Consider the following 21,731-nt stretch of genomic DNA (forward strand, 5'->3'; position numbering starts at 1 on the left):
GATAAATCAATCATGCCTGATTAGAAGCAAAGCCACACAGCTCCGATGGTGAACTTTTTTAACCTCTTGATTCTCGCTTGGAAAGACTTTGGCCTATGCAGGTAACAACACTAACAAGTTATAGGATTTCTGGTGGTCTAAATTTGTGCATTACGTACTGTGTCCGTCATTAAGAAAATATGCAGGAAATGTAATACATAAGATTAATACAGGAAATGACAAGAAAGAAGCTGAAACACTTGGGAATTTAGTTTGTGTATGAGAAAACCTCAATATGTTTTATTTGCTCCATAACAATAATACTGTAGTCTGCACTGTAAATTAGGAGCTAAAGAAATACATGAGTCACAGGTTTTCTATTTAAATAATATATATTACTATTGTAATAGTCTTAAATTGTTGATTTGCTACTTATGGCTGTGATTTCTACAAACCATACATTTTTACCAATGTAAAAGGCTCTGTTGTGAGTGTAAGGTTACTGTAAGATTAAGCTCTTACTGTAGTATAATATACTTGGGTGAATCTCACAAAGCATGTCAAGAACATGCTTAGATCATTTTTCACCTTCAAAATATAAATATATATATATATATATATATTGCATTAAAAAATAAGGCTTATTTTTAAGACCATTAAAGCCATTAAAAGCATTCTCCATTCCCATTACCGTAATGCATTCAGATGCTAGTTTGTCATTTTCATTACTAATACAGTAAAGAAAATCTTCCTGTCTGACTTTTAAAAAATAAAAGCACAAAATATAGGCATAAATTAATACCAATACAACAATAACTTAATTTTTGCATTGAGGTAATGGGAATGATTTTTTTTTACTGTGAAATGGTGAAATTGTGGTGAAACTATCATCACAATTACATTACAACGCAATAACCCCTAAAGGTCCTAAAAGGGCTTTATTTTCTTTATGCAAAATATAATTAGTTATTTTCATTCTCAGAGCTTCCAGCTGACAAATAGAAAATAATGGGTAATTCTAACTCAGAATAATATAGTCTGTACAAAAAAAAAAGCTGGTTTGAGATGTCTGAGAAACCTGTACTTTGTCTTTACAATAGAATTCCAGAACTTATAACTTCCTTCATGAAAACACCTAAGTCATAGTTTCAGTGCAAGCAAAGAAAGAAGTCGCACGTCAGTGCTTGCTGGTAGTGTAACCATATCAAATAATTAATTCGAATTATCTTTACACAAGGTTGTCACGCCTATAAATTATAAGTTTTAATACTGTTATCATCAATCATGTATTTGATTGATCAGGTATTTGATTGCTTATTCTACTTAGACTTTTGCTCCTCAGAATGATCTACGCTCTGATTGGTCCGTATGTCCTATAGCAAACTGAACAAGGGCAGTACGAGCCCTCTGCTGGCATGCAGCACGGCTGCTGGGAGAGCAGATAAATACAGCGCTGTTACATCCACAAAAAGAAGCTGCACAGCACCCAGCAGCAACATCCCGAGCATGTATCCCAGAAACAGCAGACTGTGCCAGTTGCCATGAATCAGTGCCTTTGGGCCGTCAGGGTGCAAAACACACAGGAACCCTAATAAGAGGGTACGTGACACTGTCAGATTGTAGTAAAGGTCAAAGGTTGAGGCATGGCTTCGCTCCGTTTGGGAAACTTTAGCCAGCCAGGCAAGAGACAGGCTGTGGAGGACCAGGCTGAGAGGAGAGTAGACGTACTCCAGCGGTTCCATCACATGCAGTCCTTCACAGGCTGGAAAGAGAAAAATGCGATTAAAAATCGGAATTGCTGTTTTAACAATCGCTAAGACCCATTTCTCAATCAAAACTCTTCACACAGTGAGCACAACAGCAATCTATGTGGGCTAAACTGTGGATCATATAAGCCCCTTTCACACAGAGATTCCGGAAAATACACGGATAAAGCGACCCGGGATTTGACCCGGGTTCGTTTGATTTTGCTTCATTCACACTGCCAGTGATTTGCCGGAATCAGAGAGCGCGTTCACACACAACCCGTGTATGTTCCGGAAAGACACGTGACATCGATGTGACATGTAATGTCTCAGCAACGTGTATAGTTTGCTTATGAGCTGCGATTTCTCTCTGGAGAAACCACGCTTGTGCATTTTTTTCTCTGATTCGATCATAAACTAGCGCATTACGTACCGTTTCACTAGCCTGCTTTCACTTCACTTCAGCGTCATCATTACGACACGGCATTGGTTACGGCTTTTGTTCACACAGCGCGCGTTCCGGGTCTGAACACGGCAATGTTACTAGGTCCCCAACCCGGCATCGATCCCGGCATCAGTCCCGGGTCGTGTTTGCGTTAACACAGAAGGCACTCTGGCAATTTGCCGGGTTCAAAGCGCTGTGTGAAAGGGGCTTTACAGTCATGGCCAAAAGTATTGGCAGTGACATAAATTTGGTATTTCGCAAAGTTTGCTGCTTCAGTATTTGTAGATTCTTTTTTAGTCTTATGTTTCTATGGTATACCGGAAAACAATAAAACTTATGAAATGCTTAAAGGCTTTTATTGGCTCAGTCACAGTGGCGGTTCTAGCCCATTTCAACTGGGGGGGCCAAGCTGGGGCCAGTTGTACTGTTAGAGGGGCCAGTTACATTTAGACCTTATTGTTGTCATATCATTTTCTGCACTACTGCAGGCATTAACAGGCAAAATACCGTGTTTATAATCATTCAACAATGTATTTGCATTTCCATTATATTTTTACATTTGCATTACATATTCAGTATTAGTCACAGTAACTGTAGCCTAATAGACATGATGTCCTTCTTTCTCTTCATTTTGAGAACTATAGAGCAAAAGCAAAGGGGACCAAGAAGCTTATTAATTCATTTACTGAAAATAACTGACTTTCTAGGTAACTACGTCTAACCGTTTACAGGGTTCCTGCACACTTTTTAAAGTCAAATTTAAGGCTTTTTAAGACCTAAAGAAATCAAAATTAATACCGTACATTAGGGGTGTGCAATATTGACAAAAATATATTTCAATATTTTCAACGTTTTGTTGATAATAATTAGATGATATTTTACTGATTGTGTTTTTGTGCTGGTGCCATGGCTGGTTTAGGCCTGTTGTTGACAGTTGACTCACGAAGATATTCATATTTTTCATATTATATGGTCAGTTCACAGCAGTGACAGAAATAATTTTTTTAATTAAGGGGCAATATTTGCCACTTTAAATTGATTTCCAGGGGCATTTTCACCTATATATGGACATTTTTTCTCAACTTATTTAGAGTTATGCATCACCTTTTATGTCAAATACTAACATTCAAATTATACAATAATTAGGCCTATAATTATTTATACAATAAGACTTAATTATACAATAATTATACAGTGCCACTGCTACCAGTCAAATTAATTAATTCAATCAAAATCCATCTTTGCAGTGCAGAGGTGACACAGAATATGGCATTAATACATTTACACTCCATTTACAATAGCATAAATAAAGCTATGAGATTTTTTTTTAATCAATATTTAAATATGAAATGATTTCTAATTTTAACGTTTTAATTAAAGGATACTTTAAATATGAAACTAAAACCGCCAGTAGGCGGCGGCAAGTCCCTGTAAGAGGGATTCATTCATTCAACCGATTTGTTCAAACGGCTGATTCATTCAGGAAAGAAGCAAGTGATTCGTTCAAAACGCGGATTTCAGACTAGTCAATAAATCATCGCTGTGTTGCATTGAGACTCTGCTACGGTTTCATTATGAAATTCTTGTCGGCGAAATAAAGGGAAAACAAACAATATTGACAATATTGTGTCTAAAAAGTTCTCCCAATGTTAACTTATTGTTAATTTAACTGTTGTATAACATAAATATCACAGTTGTAATTGTGCACGGGAAAACTGCACTCTTGCTGATGTGATATTCTAATATAAGAACATAATGATATAAATATAAGACAAAAAAACTAATTTGGGGACATAGCCTACCTATGAACTGCACACCGCAGTGACGATAGACAAACGCGATGTCACCTCACAGTGCCTCGTACATAGTTAAAACAATGATTACAATATCATAATAGACAATAGGCTACACATCACACACCCCATTCGCACATAAAGAATGAACTTACAACTGAACTGACATTTACCAACTTTCTCCTTCTCTCCTCTCTCGCGTGCAGGAGACAGACGTTATTCTGCCGCGATTCCCGGGAATGTGATGCGAATTGTCACGTGAAAATGCAAATCCACAAAGATAGAATAATAAAAAATAATACGCATACAACGATAACAACGATAGCAAAAAACAGTTTTGTAAAAATTATTTCAAACTCCACATTTAGGGGGGCCACAAGGGGGGCCAAGCTTTTTGTCACAGGGGCACTGGCCCCCCCTGGCCTCCCTCTAGAACCGCCACTGCTCAGTCAATATCTACAGTGTTGCCCCTTCTTCTTCATAACCTCTGCAATTCACTCCAGCATGCTGGATATCAGCTTCTGGGCAAAATCCTGACTGATAGCGATCCATTCTTGCCTTATAGCCTAGTACTCAGAGTTAATCACAATTTGTGGACTTCTAAAAGGTAACTCGCCTTTTAAGGATTGAATACAGGTTCTCTATAGGATTAAAATCCGGGGATTTGCTTGGCCACAAATCCAAAATTTCAATGTAATGATCGCCATGCCACTTCATTATCACTCTTGCATGCATCTGATCACTCTGCACAATAATCTAAGAACAATGTGAATCCAACCCACAACAACTAAAGCAGCAAACTTTATGTCACTGCCAAAAGTTTTGGCCATGACTATCATTGATTTGGCACAAAATACATTCAATGACTACATCTTTCAAATTACATGAATGAATTATTTTCTCACTCAGACACAACCACCATCAAAACTCTATGCACCTACAGAACAATTTGCAAAACTGAATAAGATATCATTTTTTTAACACCATATTAAAATATTTTCCAAATCTAAAAAATGAAACTATCAAAACAATTTGATGTTAAAGGAGAACTCCGGCGCAAAATGAACCTTTGGTCTAATTACACATTGTTACCTAGTCAACCGTTATCTGAGATTTGTTTTCATGATTATCGAATGTAAATAGTTTTATCTCTAAAAACAGTTTAGCCTATAAAGCTAGTATAACGCTAGTATATTGGGCATAGATCAATGACAAATAAAAATCTCTTGTTAATACCACTAACAAGGCTCAAAATAGCCCCACACTAACACGTTAGCATAATGAGGGTCCCTACCTTCAAACCGAAGCATTGAGAACTTTGTCAGTGTCCAGACAGTTTAATAAGAAGATATTTTAAACATACAGTCAACTTCGCGTATACAGGCAGGAGCCATCTTTGAAATACAGCCTTTACCAGTCGATCTACGAACGCCGATCCAAGCCTGCTGTTCGCGCTCACCTTATCACAACTTATAGCTCGTTCACATCTCACCAGCGCACTTGGATCGGCGTTCGTAGATCGACTGGTAAAGGCTGTATTTCAAAGATGGCTCCTGCCTGTATACGCGAAGTTGACTGTATGTTTAAAATATCTTCTTATTAAACTGTCTGGACACTGACAAAGTTCTCAATGCTTCGGTTTGAAGGTAGGGACCCTCATTATGCTAACGTGTTAGTGTGGGGCTATTTTGAGCCTTGTTAGTGGTATTAACAAGAGATTTTTATTTGTCATTGATCTATGCCCAATATACTAGCGTTATACTAGCTTTATAGGCTAAACTGTTTTTAGAGATAAAACTATTTACATTCGATAATCATGAAAACAAATCTCAGATAACGGTTGACTAGGTAACAATGTGTAATTAGACCAAAGGTTCATTTTGCGCCGGAGTTCTCCTTTAAGATGGTAAGGCCCGTTCACACCAACGACGATAGTTGTAACGATAAAGATATTGTTTTAAAAATCGTTCCAAACGTAAAAGAATAGCAGACTCCACACAACAACTATAACGATAACGGCACAGAGGAACCATATTGTTGGAATCACTTTCACAACGATTTTTTTTCTGATGAATGAAAAAAACATTGACAGCCAATCAGAATCCAACAGACTTTAAAGAGCTCGAGCATTTAAAGCGACAGATGACATATTTGCAGCGCGTGCTTATAATAAACAGAATGCTATCTTGTGTTGGTGTGGATGCTAATATAGTTTCCATTAGTTACTGTATCTTTATAGTTATCATTCTTATGCTGAACGAGTCTTTTCATTATACAAAAGACAACTTAGGAATAATTTTGTACTGTTATGTACACATGGACCATGTAACATATATTGCATTTTGGATGTGAAATTCACTGCTGTGCCAAGCTGAAAGTTGATTAGGAGAGCTGTGTGAAGAGTTTTGGGGGGAAAAGAGTATTGAGAAATGTGTCCCAGTGAAACCCATATCCCATGTCCCATATTTGAAGCCATCATACCTGTGACGCTGACGGAGGCGATGGTGAGAACTGTCAGAAGGCAGGAGACATGGATGGAGCCTGGCATATTCAGTGCAAACAGGTGACCCAAGCTCACACTGACCATTGGGAGGAAGCGAGTGATTAGAGGGTACAGGCCAGAGTGGGAACAGGCTTCAGCCCATACGGCCAGAACACACTGGACGCTCCCGCAAACTGCCGGCACAAACAAACGCTCGGCTAGCCTCAGTGAAAAAGGTTTCAAGTGGATCAGACCCACACCATGCAAAGCTAGCAGTGCCATGAGATTCAGAAGTACCTGGAGGGAACAAAGCAGGAATAAGCACCTAAAAACAACACATCAGAGATTCAATCATGAAACACACCGTGCCATAAATGCCAGGAGAGTCATATACTGCAAACTTTTCATTGTGTACCTAAAAACACTGAAGGCAATTTTAGAGGAAATGATAAACCTAACAGATGATAATGTTACATGGAAATTTGTTTCCAGACCTGAGAGAATATACACTGTATTGACTGTTTTTTATTTTTTTATTATGATTATTAATGATACTGTTTTGGTAATTGCGTGTACTTACAAGTGTCTTTGATTTACGAAATTATTGAAGGCCTGCTTTCTGTATTTTTCCTCGAAACGGAAAATAAAAAATTACAGAAAAAAGATAATGTTACATGAAAAGCAGTAACAGCTGCTGTATCAAACTATTTTAAAGAACATTTTTAACATGTTTTAAATTATTATACATGCCGTTTTATGACCACATTTAATACACTGAATATTTGGTGTAGTTTAAAAAAGTTTAGGTCATTTTACACACCACAAGTCTACAAATGGTTAATTTATAAGAACTTTGACCAGTTACAGCACACAAATCTACACTTTCCTACAGTATGGGGTCCAAAAGTCAGAGATTACATAGAAAATCCCAGAAATACACAAGGTTTTAAGATTTTGAAACAAAAATTAAACAAAAACACATACATTTAATAAGAACTATTTAGAATTCTGCACTATTTCTAGGTCACTAATCAAATAATTTGTGACATTGATCATGTGACTCTTTGTACAGATGGTCAGAAGTTCAAAATGCTCGATCTCAAATCATGCTGATGAACATGATCATCAGGTTTGAAACACTCTTGTGGGTTGCATCTGAAATTGCATACTACCCTACTATATATAGTAGGAAAAAACAGTATGTGAAAAGAGTAGTATGTTCAAATTTATAGTATTCATAAAACATTAGGCGAAAAGAAATGACTTCTACCGGCAGATTACTTCTACCCGTGCACATCTAATGGATCTAATACTATCCCATGAGGTCATGGAAGAGGATTTGGAAATGGCCGTGAAGTGACGCTGGGAAGTCACATGATAATAACAACATGCCGAATGTAGTACGTCCGTATAACATTTAAATTACATATTCAATAGATATAGAATGTACCTTTTCCACGTCTGTATGTGATTTTGCACACAGCCGTGGAGTGCATGCAAAAGAGGGAAAAACCAAATGCAAAGACATTCTAATTTTCAAATGCATTTTTTATATTCAATGTTTTACTCAAATTGTGATACTGATTTAATTAACAAAATCAAAAAAATAACAAAAAGAGTACTACATTATAAAAATGCAAAAAGCAATACCAGTAGTCTCAGACTCTGAACCCACTGTAGATATATATTTTAACCTAAAATCTTCGATTTGTCGATTGCCAACATCCCATCTGCATCCTAAATTTATAGCCAGCCATAATATGCAAACACACAAACACTAAAAGGACTCTTATAAAGGAGTTTATAGCACTAGTCCAATGATCACATGTGGCACACCTAATGATTCATCCAAGAGCTGCCCAGTCTTGTGCTTTTACACCCTACAGATAATCAATACGCACATTCAGATATATTCCTAACATTGATGATGATACAGTATATATGCCCATTTCTCATGACTTTAAATAGTGATGGTCCATTTAACATAGTCCTTGTTTACTGAGCTCCCCGTTAATATTCATTGTGTAAAAAACAGCAGCTTAGACATACGGCAAAATATCTTTGTGAGTGAATAAATTGTTTTGGTCTCCTTTTAAGCTTTAAAATGTACTTATTCAATTCAGGTTCTTCAAAACTGGCCAGAACTTTCTGCACTGACCCCAAATGCATGACTAGAAAGCCTGCCAAATCATCTGATCATAAGGCAACTATAAAATATGCATGATCAAGATCATAAAACAGATGTAGAACTGATAAAGATGAACTGATAAAGATGTAGCTGTGTGAGCAAAGTACCTGTATGAATGCAAGTGGCACCGCATAAGGATAGTGATACTGGGGAATGAAGATCCTGCTTACAAAACTGTGTAGATTATCCGCTAGAGCGTACACAATCACAGCCACCAAAGCCGCGATGCACAGCAGGAGTGGCACCAGGGGTTTGCACACTTCATACACACAAGCTCTGAGAGCATGCGGCGTATGCATCTGCCACCACGCCGAACTAAAACACAAATGGACAGACAGTAAAATAAATATATGGCTTAATATTTTTTTTTTTTTTTGCACCTAAGAATATCACATTCGAGATACTGATTAATCTCACAAGCATTGATGATAAAGATGATTTTATTGCCACTATTTGCAAGCAAGTATTCACATTTAAAAAATGTATCTCACCATCTGGACACCAGATTTTGCCATGGGTCCATACTAGTGGTCCACCCACCCCGGGACCGGTGGAGTGGAATACTGGTTTAGATTTTGACCCCTTTAAAGCATGAGGGGTTGGAGGATGGACGTAAAACTACCTGTACACAAAAGACAAGTAATCATAAATAAGTAATAAATTAAAATATATATATAAAGGTAAAAAATAATAAAGACACAGACCATTATTTTAGCCAATAATCATTTAAGCAATTTGAACAAAAAACATAACCATGTTGTGTTTTGTCCTGTAATATGTCATTTTTAAAACACTTTTAAAGTCCACAATTTAAAATTAAAGCCATTTAATTCAAATTAATAAAAAAATAAAAATAAAATGTAAAGTCAAATCAAATAGAATTAAAATATAAAATATAATGAAAATAAATTATCTAAGCAAATTAAATATTATACAGAAAATATTATTGACGTTAAGATAGACCAACTCACATTGCTTCATGAGACAATCCCCGTTATGCATTTCCACCACGGATTGATTGAAACTTGTTTAGTTTAAGGTCACGAAACAAGCACGGGTGTACTTTGAGCTGTCACTCTGAGAGTTAAAAATACAAATAAATGTAACTTCCCTCGATGAGAGATTTTCTTTCCGCCGTTAAGATCAGTGTTTCATCCTGGATTTAGTTCTTTCCGTTTCGTGACTCGTTTGAGTGCTTGAGAACATAAAGTGACTTTACCTGCGATAGGCTCAAAGCAGAGGGCAAGCGGAGTTAATGATTGAAACGTCACCTCGCAGCGTGAACGCGCTCGGTAAGCTCGGTAAACAAACAGTCTCCTGACGCCGACGGAGAGTTGTTGTTGTGTGCTACACTTTGCACAAATAATTAACCAAGCAGGTGACTAACAATTTAGGCGTGTTATGCTTTATTTCTTTGTAAAATACAAACAAAATAGTTTTAATCATGCTGTTATGTAGCCTACTTAAGACGATTGCCTCCTTTCTTTATTGGGCAGATAATGTATGGTTATAAAATGTAAAACAGACAGAATAAGGGAACATTTGTTTGCCAAACCTTTCTATCTAATGCCATGCCAATCACCCTTCCCTCAACATAAACTACTGGCTGCAAACATTTGTAAGCTCCAAGCATAATTAATTAGTCTACACAATGTAGTAGGCTACAAATATAATCATATGTCATTTTGAATGTTAGCTATGTAGCTACATGAAAGTAACTTGTTAATAATATTAATGTAAGTTAATAGTCAAGAAAATAGGAAGAAAAGCTAAAGGTAGTAGGTAAAGTAATTGAGCACACTGGCAGTTTCAAAGACACGACTTGACTTCATAGCAGCGTTTGCATAGGAAGGCCCTTCCTAAGGATGTTTTCTGATTTCACAAAGGTCGAAAAAGGGATCTCAGCAGACAGGGCGTGTCACGTGACATATTTGAATAATGCCTTCCTATCTCCATATTTGAGCAAGGAGTAGGCCTAGAGTGACTAAACATGAGTGACTCACCACAACCAGTTTATGGGAATAAAAAGTAGGCCTATACAGATCATTTTATGTTATGCTTGAGAGTTAAGATGGCTTCCAATTGGCCCTACAATAAAATGTAGGCATATAACACAGACAGGGTAAACAAAACATCCATTAAGCCCATGATACATCACTAATAACAAAACAAACATTTCTGTCTGAATATGTGTGCTCATCAGGTATTTTTTTTGTGGCTAGCAGCTGGATCCACAGAATAAATGGAGAAATGTACTGAGGGTAAACAATTATATCCATGACAGGTGGGTGTGAATAGAACAGACAGTCAATGCAATATCACCATGACAACCCAGTACTTATTAATCAGGTCAAATATCAGTAAGAACATACCAATATGGTGACATCATAGTACTGATGAATGCCAGTGATGGGTCAATGAACGAAAGGACATTTTTTTAAGTCATTATTTACTGACTCTTATGTCATTCCAAATATTCTTTAAAAAAAAGAATTCACAGAAAAGGTATATATTTGGGCTGTATAAAAGAGGCTGCATTTATTTGATCAAAATACATTAAAAACTGTAATATTGTGAAATATTAAAATAATAAATATACAGAACTGAGGAATGTTTTCTATTTTTATATCTAAGTGTAATTAATTGGTAACACTGAATTTTTAGCAGCCATTACTTAACATGATCCTATTATAATTATCATTCTAATGCTGATTTGGTGCCAAATTACTATATCAACTATATCAATTAGGCCTATTTCAAATATTATTGGTGCTCAAATATTAATGATGGTTCTTATTATTATCAATGTTGAAAACTGTTTCTGCTGCTTAAACGTTTTGTGGAACCAGTGATACATACTTTGAATAATATAGAATTTATTCAAATAGAAAAACAGCATTTAAAAAAAAAAAAAAATCACTTATCCCAAACGGGAGTCTATCGGATGGTTTCAACAAAAATATTAAGCAACAAAAACTGTTCTCAACATTGATAATAAAGTTGCTTGAGCACCAAATCTGCATTTTCCTATTAGTTTTGAAAGTGACACTGAAGTTAATGGAGCGTTTCATAGTGTTTGAACTTGGACTCAAATATAAAGAAATGCGGTTAGTGCTTAACTCAAGGAGTGAGTTCTTCAGTGCAGTTGGCAATATATTCACATAGGCTATTCGAACTTCCCGGATCAATATTCTTGAGCTAAACGTTGTTAAAACACAAACGACACTTATTTACAATCTCAGTAACCTAGACAACGAACTACAACACAATTCTCCTCAAAACGAGCTTTAGCCTATAATAGGCTAAATGGATCTCTATGTGCAGGCGGCTGAAGGGACCATCTGCAAAGTGCAATATAACCCCCCCCAAAAAACCCGACTACAGCATCAACTCATAGTCAAAAATATAAAAAATAGTCATTAACTTCAATATTACAAACTGCCACCCAATTCAGTTTACACATGGTGACCCACTGGTCATACTACACTGCTTTTGCACATTTTATATTATGAAAAATATTCTATAACTTCACTGTAACACACCAAATTTAGTTCACACATCACTGCTCTAATGTTGCTGGTTATACAACACTTAGTCTGGGAAGTAATTGCACATAAAAAATAAGTAGGTCTATCTTTACACAAATTATATTGGTTCCATACGCAGCTAACATAGGCCTAACAGTTACAACCATAGCTTTTGCATTATATTTGCTTACTGAATTTGATGGCATTACACTGTATAACAGTGTGAAGTTATTGAATATTTTTTTTCTAAAAAGGGTTAAGTTATTGATTTTATTTCATAATAAATAATCATAAAAAATATGCATTTTTTTTTTATCAAACTAAGTATTGTAGTATAACCAGCAGGAGAGCAGTGATGTGTGAACTGAATTTGGTGACAGTACAGTGTATCACATAGCCTGGCATGCTAGACCTACATCAAATAATTTTCGCTGCCGCTAGGGTGCGTCTAGATTTCTAGGCTATGTATCACAGTGAAGCTATTGAATATGTTTATATTCTGTTATATTAATGTTTATCTACTCCATAAACTAATTGTCTTTGACTTCTCACTTCCCCTTGTAAAACAAAAAACTTAAACTACCATATCTTATCGGAACCTGAGATCTTTAACTGCTGACAACTTCTCTGCTGCTATTGCTGTCTCTGCTCTTCCTTCTGCACTCAATCTCCTGAATCCTGATGATATAGTTTCAACCTATGATACATCTATTGGTAATTGGTAAAAACTGATTATCAAATCTAATTCTACCTCTTGTACACTCAATCCTCTTCCTGCATATCTTCTAAAAACTTTTCTGCCTTCACTTATTCATCCTATATTACTCAGGGCCGTCGCCAGAACAAACCAAATGGGGGGGCATTTAATTTTCATAGGGGGGCACACTTTTTTTAATGATCTGAGACAGACCAAAACAACAACCCATATTAGGCTAGTTTGCTCAGCTCATAGGACTTGATGTTAATATCCCTAGTAATCAGCACTTCCTTGTTTTAAGTGGGGAGAGGGGTAAGAACGTCATTAGGGTCTTGAGGTGGGCACCCTCCTTCACCGGTGTTTCGTTGAAAAACCCATGACACCTCCAAAGGGCTCAACGGCAACACCTGGCGTCCCAGGTGAGCCCCTTTCTGCTTTTACCCCTCTTTATTGTTCTTTGCAGCCCAGTTGGTGTCCTTCCTCTTTATCCAGATCCATCTGCTACGCTCTGCTACCTCCGACAGTGATCTGATGGCTTTCCTGAAGGCCTGTCCCCGAACTCCCACCCCCTTCAGGAGTCTGGTTATGGATGTGGCCACAAATCCTCTGCACCCAACCTCTACTGGAAGTACCTGTGTACGCCAGCCTTGTTGTTTTGCCTCAACTGCTATATCAGAGTACTTCAGCTTTTTCCGTTCATACGCTTCTCCCACAGCAGCCTCCCAAGTAGACCATAAAACAAGATCCGTGTTTAAAATCTCCGGTGGAAACTTGAGTTGCTGATCTAAGTCCACTTGCATTTTCCAGTCCCGCGCGGCATCCAAGAGGGTGCTATCCACTATTGCAGCTGTTTTCACTGGGCACTGCCCTGCTCTCACGAAGGGGATATTGGATGAGTGTCCGGCTGTTGGGTGAGGGAGGGCATTGATGGACGATCGCCTTCCTTCCAGAATGACAGCCAGTTGGCGTAGGACTTGGTTGTGCCTCCAGTTGTACCGGCCTTGGGACAGGCTGGTTTTGCAGCCGGTGAGGATGTGCCTGAGAGTTGCCGGGGTTTGGCAGAGAGGGCATGCTGGATCATCTCCAAACCACTGTTTAAGATTCTTGGGTGTAGGAAGAACATCATAGGTGGCCCTGATGATGAAGCTGATTTGGCTTCCTTCCATCTCCCACAGATCTCTCCAAGTGAGTTTACGGTGCTCCAGGTTTTCCCAGGTAGTCCACTGGCCCTGCTTGGCCTGTGACACTGCCTTTGCGCATCTCTCTGCTTCCTGTTGGTGCCGGACCTCAGCTACTACCAGCTTTCTTCTCTCTGCAGGTATTGCCTTGTGCCATGTAGGTCGACTTGTCCCAAGTCCAAACCCATATTTTCCTTGCTGCACATGTCCCAGTATGTCTCCATGTCTGAGAGTGGATTGTGCTTGCTCTACCGCCTCAGCTGGGATCCACTTCCTCCCAGTTGCCAATCTGGGAGGAGCTGTACTTATGGCTGCATCTTGAGACTCTGCCAGGGTCATGCTCAGTCTCACTTTGGTGCACTTATATTCTTCGCTGAGGCTAGAGATAGGCAGTTCCAGTGCACCGTGTCCATACAACCCGATGTTACTGAGGCAGCGCGGGAGTCCCAGCCACTTCTTGACGTATGCACTGACTGTCCTCTCCAGCTTCTCAACTTTGGAAATGGGAAACTCGTACACCGTTAGAGGCCACATTAGACGGGGGAGCAACCCAAACTGCAGACACCACAGTTTCAACTTGCCCGAAAGTTAAGTCTTATCAATACTAGTCTCAGCCTCAGACGTCCCGCCCACGGAACGTTGGCTAAACGTCTGATGTATATGGTACACTTAACTGGAAACACTTCAGGAATGTCGAAGTCGTCATCTGATTGGTTGAATTTTATCGGATTTCCGGGGGGTGCGAGTGTCGCGACTCGCGTTTATTTTCGGTCCGCCGGGAAACAAAGCGCAGACGTGTGATTGCGGAAGAAAAACTGTTGTGTTTACATGAGTGACAATGAGCATTTATCAAGATCAGCTAAACGTAGGATTCTCAAAAGTATGTGAGGTTCACCTTCTCCTTCTTTGATTTTCTATGCTGACTGACTTGTTGCACGCAGGTCTGTTGTTGTGGGGACATTTCCACGCCCCGAAACGTGACGCTGAACGAAACGATCTGTAATTGGTTGTTTTACATGTCGGTCAAACGGCCTTATGGGCGGGCCTTGGCCAAAGAAAGCTGCTATGAGTTCCAGACCTTCAGCCGTCAGTCTGAAGGTCTGGCTATGCGAGACTATATCAATACTGGCAAGGCCTTTGATGGTTTCCTCCCTCAGTTGGTCACCCTGCTCTGTGTCTTCGAGACTTGCATTGTACCACCGTCCTAGGCTCTTGACGGGCTGCTCTGATACCAATGGAATGGGTGTTTCATTGATATTGAACCTCTGGTCGGTAAGCTTTCCTTTGATGATGGATATGCTCCTGGATTTACTGGGTTTCAACTTCATCCTTGCCCATGTTGTGTTGGAATAAAGCTTCGCTAACAGGCGTTTGGTACAGGCGATGGTTGAGGTCAAGGTGGTCATGTCGTCCATATAGGCGCGAATCGGAGGTAGCCGCTGTCCAGCCTGCTGACGCTCCCCTCCGACTACCCATCTAGATGCCCTGATAATCACCTCCATTGCCATGGTGAAGGCTAGAGGAGTTATGGTGTACCCTGCCATGATACCCACTTCCAATGGTTGCCATGATGTTGTGTATTCTGTGGAATTGTTATGCAGAATTGGAAATCTTTGAAGTAGTTTATGACCAAATTTGTGATGGTTTCAGGCACATGAAAGAAGTTGAAGGCTGCCCAGATGACAGAATGGGGGACGGAACCAAAAGCATTGGCCAGGTCGAGGAATAAAACATGCAGGTCTCTTCCTTCCCTTTTTGCAGATTGTATTTGATGCCAGATCATGCTTGTGTGTTCAAGGCATCCTGAGAAACCTGGTATCCCGGCTTTCTGTAGCAACGTGTCAATCAAGTTGTTCTGTTTTTAAAGTAAGTATTCATTCTTTGAGCAACGATGCCAAAGAAGATCTTGCCTTCAACGTTCAGGAGATTGATTTGTCGAAATTGGTCGATGTTTGAGGCATCTTTCTCCTTGGGAATTACTACTCCCCCTGCTCTTCGCCATGCTTTTGGGATGTTTTGTTTCTTCCATGTCACCTTCATTAGCCTCCACAGAAGACACCTGGGGTGTTCTTATACAACCGGTATGGAACTCCATTTGGTCCTGGTGCAGAAGCTGCCCTTGCCTTCCTCACTATGTTGTCGATCTCAGTCCACTTTGGGGGGCTGTCGTCGAACTGGTGTTCTGGTTGGGAATTGGCAGCATGTCTGATGGTATCTCCCTTTGTTCGAGTCTTTGCTCATCTGAGTGTGTCACTTTTAGGTGGTGCTCCAGCTCCCTCTTTGGCACCTTAAGAGATCCGCTTTTTTCCCTTGTAAAAAGCCCTTTTACAAACTTGAAGGGATCCTTGTAGAAGGATGTTCTTGTCATGTCCTTTTTCCTGCGTTGAGTTCGGAGGTTTTCTGCTCTCCGCAGTCTTCCCAGGCGACCCTTCAGCTCTGCTTGCAGAAGGTCAATGCCTTCTCTCTCTTCCAGTGATGATTTCTTCCATTGTTTCCTCAAATCCCTCCTCTCTTTGATAAGGTGTTCGATTTCCTGTTGCCTTCTGGACTTGGGAGGGGTTGGTCTTTCCTTCCTTTGATCTTTTGTTCCGAATTTTTCTGCCCAATAGAAGTATATCAGATCACTCATTCTCTCCAGTTTCTTCTCCACTGTTCCTCGGATTTCTTCTAGGATCACTCCCAGGTCTGGATCGACCGTTGCCCACTAGTTCTTGCTGCTGGACTTTGGCCACTTTACTTGAGGTCTGCGGCCTTTGATCTTCTTCTCTATACCAGGCTGCGACTGCTTTTGTCCCAGGTTCTCAGCTGTGGTGCTTGAATTACTCTCAGCCATTGGGGTACTGATGCTCATTGGACTGTGGGTTGATTCCGGCCGCTGAGCTTCACTCGACTGACTTGACCTTTCTCTCAAAAAGATAATGGTCAATGCGAGGTCCCGACCTTGCCTCCTTCAAGCACTATAACTAAAATAGACCACAATAGTCTTGTTTTGTTCATTTATTCAAATAAAATACTTTACCGTATGATCTCAACATCTCTGTTTATTTTTGTCTTAACATTTCCACATTTAGCTAGTAGCCTATAGCAGCTTTGATACTATATTCAAGCCAGTCACGAGTCTGATACCATAAAGACACAAAGGAGCGATTTTTATTATTATACAAGCGAGCAGGGTATCGCTGTAAAATGATCTGATTCGGTCCTTCATTTCCAAGATCATCAATGGCCTGCAGCTTTGGCCCAGTCACAGTCACAGCGACGGCGATCACGTCACTAGTAGTAGGCCCATTCATAATTACACCCGCTGCTCTGTCTACGCTGTGAACTTGTGCCTCATTAGACAAATTCTCCATTCCTACCATCTCATTAGCTCCAGAGTCGTCTTCACACACGTTGTTGTTGTTCAAAGTCGTCTTTGTCAACGACGAATCCTTAAACCACTTTCTTATATCTATAGCTTTGCTGTAGGCCTACAAAACCGCCAAAATTTGATTCTGAGATTGCATGCAATGCGCAGCTGCGCAAAGGAATTACGTATAAACAATACTGTATGCTTAACTAAATTAATTGCATTATTTATATGATATATACTTACACACAAACTGCATATTGTAATTTGAATAAATAAAACTACCAACACAAAAATAACACATTGAAAGGTCTGCTGCTGGAGACTTGCCATTGGCTGTTGTATTTGAATAATTAATGAGGTAGGTCTTTGCAAGGTTTGGGTGCTGCTTTGGGATGTTTTAACAGTCATTTATGAATATAATTATATTTCAAGTTACGTTCTGTGTAATAATGCATTGAATAATGAATTTTCTGAATCATTTCTGAAGATAATGTGTTATGCATTTCTACCGTTGTAGAGATTACTGTTCCTGTGAGATAGGTTCTGCTGAAACAACTTGGTGAGAAAGTTAAAACGATCACAATCGTATACATTTCATATCGAACGATTAGTGGGGCACAATAAGTAATTTGGGGGTGCACTACTATCACTCCAACTCTTAAGAAGTCCAGCCTCAACAACGCCATTCAGAACGCCATTCAGAACACCATTCAGAACAACTATAGACCAATATCGAACCTCGTTTTCGTTGGCAAGCTACTCGTGAAGGTAGTTGTGGCACAACTGCAGTCACACTTATGGTGCGTTCACACCGGACGCGAAAAGCGCGTCAGGCGCGAGTGATTTCAATGTTAAGTCAATGCAAAGACGCGCTATGCGCGTCAAAAATTCCTGCGGCGCGAATGAGGCGTAGAGCGCGGCGCGGTAGACGCGAATACGCCTCATTCGCGCGTCAAGTTCGCGGGAATGGCGCGAATTGAGCGTCTGGCGCGTTAAGCGCGTTACGCGCGAATGATTTAGTTAGTGCTATTTGTGCATTCACGCGTTTGACGCGAATTCGCGTCTGCCGCCCGAGTTGAAAAATCTGAACTTCTGCGTCAATTCGCGCCGCGTTAACCAATCAGGAGCCTAGCTGCTTGCTGCTGTCACGTGGATGCTTCAATAAATTATTTTGTAATATATGACTGTGGTTCTAATGCACAACAAAGCAAATATTTTATCACATAAAACTTGATTTCAATATATGAGACATATTCATTTTGTATTGAATGCTATTTATTCCATATCTAGATTATATGAAATATTATTATAATGTAAAGACAACCAACATATAAGTTCGTGTCTGGACAGTGATGTGTGAGAGAGAGAAAAAAATCACAGGACAGATTAATCACTTTTGGAGGCTGGCTTCGTTTATTATCAAAACAAAAATAAATGACAGATTAGGTGGATGCGGGCGAGGGTGAACCTCGCGCCGGGCTGTAGAGCGCGGGCTCGACAGGCATAGACCACTCGAGGCCGAGGGCTTATACGGCCTACGCTGTCCTCGTCAGCGTCCTCACCATTAGGTCCACCAAACCTAGCTCCTGGAGCAAATTGTGAAACTCCTGAAACCCTCCGGAGGTTCTGGTGGACCCGAGTACAGCGACGATGTCCCCTACGCAGCTGTTTCTGCTCTCCAGAGCATATACGAGCGGTGACTCTCTCGAATAATGCTAATGCTAATGCTCGATAAACATCTAAAAAGATGGCCGCCAACGGGTTTCGAAACTTTCGCCTCCGGATTTCGCCTCTGACGCGCGTAAATTTCGCTTCAAACTTTTGTTGTTACGCGCGTCAATTTCGCCATTGACACGCGAATTAACACAAAGTGGTCAAGCGTCAAACTAGACGCGGTAGATGCGAATTTGACGCGCTATTCGCGTCCGGTGTGAACGCACAGTTAGAGAGACATAATCTACTTGAACCACTACAATCTGGTTTCCGTCCATATCACAGCACAGAAACAGCTCTTTAAAAGTGCTAAATGATCTCCTTCTGGCTTCTGATTCTGGTGCACATTATTCTGGTTCTTCTTGACCTCAGTGCAGCATTTGACACTGTGTGCCACTCTACTCTTCTTTCTCGACTGTCTTCAATAGGTATCACTGGTGCGGCTCTTCGGTGGTTGACTTCATATCTATCAGATAGACAGCAATTTGTTAGGATAGGTGAAAATCAAGGCTCAAGGCTCTGTACCTGGTCCCCTTCTGTTTCTCATATATTTGCTGCCAATAAATTACTTATTGAGCATGGTAAAGATATGAGTTTTAAGTCTTGATTTGAAGATTTGTAGGTTGTCGATGGCACGGATATTGGGGGGCAGCTTATTCCATAGCTTAGGGCCTACAACACTAAAAGCCCTACCACCCACAGTAGATAGTTTTTAAACCTGGGGGCGACAAGCAAGTTGTTGTTGCTAGATCTAATAGGCCGTGCAGGAAGATATGGTTGCACTAACTCAGTGAGGTATTGAGGTGCGGGACCGTGGCGAGCTTTATAAACTAAGACTAATATCTCTTAGTGAGAGCAGGTTGTGCTGAGCCCAGACCAGGAGGCGTTCCGTCAGCCTGTGAAGGTTTCGTGACCTGACGCCGCCCTGGCGATTTATGTATGCCACCGCTGACATGTTGTCCGACCAGACCAAGACATGGTGGCCTGCCACCTGGGGACAAAAGCACCGTAGCGCTTTGTCGACTGCTATCATCGCTAAGCAGTTTATGTGAAGGAGCTTTTCCCGTTCTGACCACAGGCCAGCTAGCGGTCTGCCCTCGAGCAGCGCTCCCCACCCCGAGGTGGAGGCGTCCGTAGACACCACCTTCACACTCGAAGCGGTCCCCAGACTCACACCTGACTGATACCAGTCGGTTATTTTCCAAGGTTCCAGAGCTGAAACGCACTGTAGGTCGACCCTGAGGCGAAACAGACCCGCTGTCCATGCCCTGGGCGGAACCCGCGCTTTCAACCACATCTGCAGTGGGCGCATGCGAAGCAAGCCCAACTGGAGTACAGAGGCTGCCGAGGCCATTAGCCCCAGCATTTTCTGAAACCTTTTGAGCGGAACTATCGAGCCGTGGCGGAAGGATTTTGCGACGCGCTGAATATTTAGTCCGCGCTCCGGTGACAGGCGTGCCGTCATGGATAGCGAGTCTAACACTGTTCCCAGAAAGGAAATTTTCTGACTGGGAGACAGTGAGCTTTTCTCCCAATTGTGAGGCCCAGCTCCTCGAGGTGCTCGAGTAATGCGGCCCTGTGTTTTATGAGCTCCGATCGTGATCGCGCTAGAATCAGCCAATCGTCCAAGTAGTTCAGGACTCGCATGCCCTGAAGTCTCAGGGGTGTGAGCGCCGCGTCCATGCACTTCGTAAATGTACGGGGTGCTAGGGACAGGCCGAACGGCAGGACTGTGTATTGATACGCCTGGCCCTCGAAAGCGAATCTCAAGATTTGCCTGTGATGGGACGCTATTTGTATTTGGAAATAGGCGTCTTTCAGATCTATTGACATAAACCAGTCCCCGTGGCGCACTTGCGCGAGGATTTTCCTGGTCGTAAGCATTCTGAACTGGTGTTTCACAAGCGCTCTGTTCAGCTGTCGCAGATCTAAAATGGGTCTGAGACCCCCATCTTTTTTCGGTACCAGAAAATATCTGCTGTATAGGCCCCCTTCGCTCTGAGCCTGAGATAAAGGTTCTATAGCCCCTTTGCTCAGTAGTTTCGCTATCTCGGCACGAAGTAGATGAGACACTTCGTTTTTCACCGTAGTTTCGGCACGCGCCGTATAACGGCGAGGGCATCGAGCGAATTGTAGCGAGTAGCCTCTCTTTATAGTGTTCAGCACCCATTCTGATACCCCGGCAAGCTTTGACCACGCATCTGCGTAAATAGCTAAAGGCAGAATGAAATCCGGGCTCTGGCCACGGCAAAACGGCAGCTCGAGAGCCCTGGTATACTGGGAACACAACACCGTGTTTACAGCGTTCGAGGCGGGGGGCGCGCTGATTACAGCGGGCGGCCTGGCCGCGCTCAGCTTCTCTATAGCAGATTGTGCAGAGAAAGTGAGCGGGGCAGATCCCGTAGGATTCGGCGTGTTTGTGAGAAAATGTGGGCGGGGGACAGCGGGCACATTTATTACACTGGAAACACTGTCGGTTAGGGCCGACTGAATGTGTGTTGGTTTCGTTTTTACAGAAACCAAGGGACACGCAGCGTGTGGTGTAAGCGGGCATTGTGATATGGGCGCGTTCACTACATTGTGTGCACAATCGACCTGAGTCGATTTTATTTGTGCTAGCCCTGCACCGTGG

The 21,731-nt window shown here is 41.0% G+C and overlaps 1 protein-coding gene across 1 annotated transcript; it reads right to left on the reverse strand.

The window, feature by feature from the left end:
* Positions 1–739: 739 nt before the first annotated feature.
* Positions 740–9,808, reverse strand: si:ch211-248a14.8 (uncharacterized). Its single transcript, XM_056235147.1, has 5 exons — positions 9,604–9,808; positions 9,124–9,254; positions 8,740–8,947; positions 6,444–6,741; positions 740–1,741 (listed from the first exon to the last, which is right to left on the reverse strand). Exons 2-5 carry the CDS (start codon positions 9,153–9,155, stop codon positions 1,353–1,355), a joined length of 927 nt encoding a protein of 308 aa, XP_056091122.1. The 5' UTR covers positions 9,156–9,254; positions 9,604–9,808; the 3' UTR covers positions 740–1,352.
* Positions 9,809–21,731: the final 11,923 nt, after the last annotated feature.

The sequence above is a fragment of the Rhinichthys klamathensis genome, unplaced genomic scaffold (genome assembly GCF_029890125.1).
Source record: "Rhinichthys klamathensis goyatoka isolate OS25496 unplaced genomic scaffold, OSU_Roscu_1.1 h1tg000412l_1, whole genome shotgun sequence".
NCBI classification, from domain to species: Eukaryota; Metazoa; Chordata; class Actinopteri; order Cypriniformes; family Leuciscidae; genus Rhinichthys; species Rhinichthys klamathensis.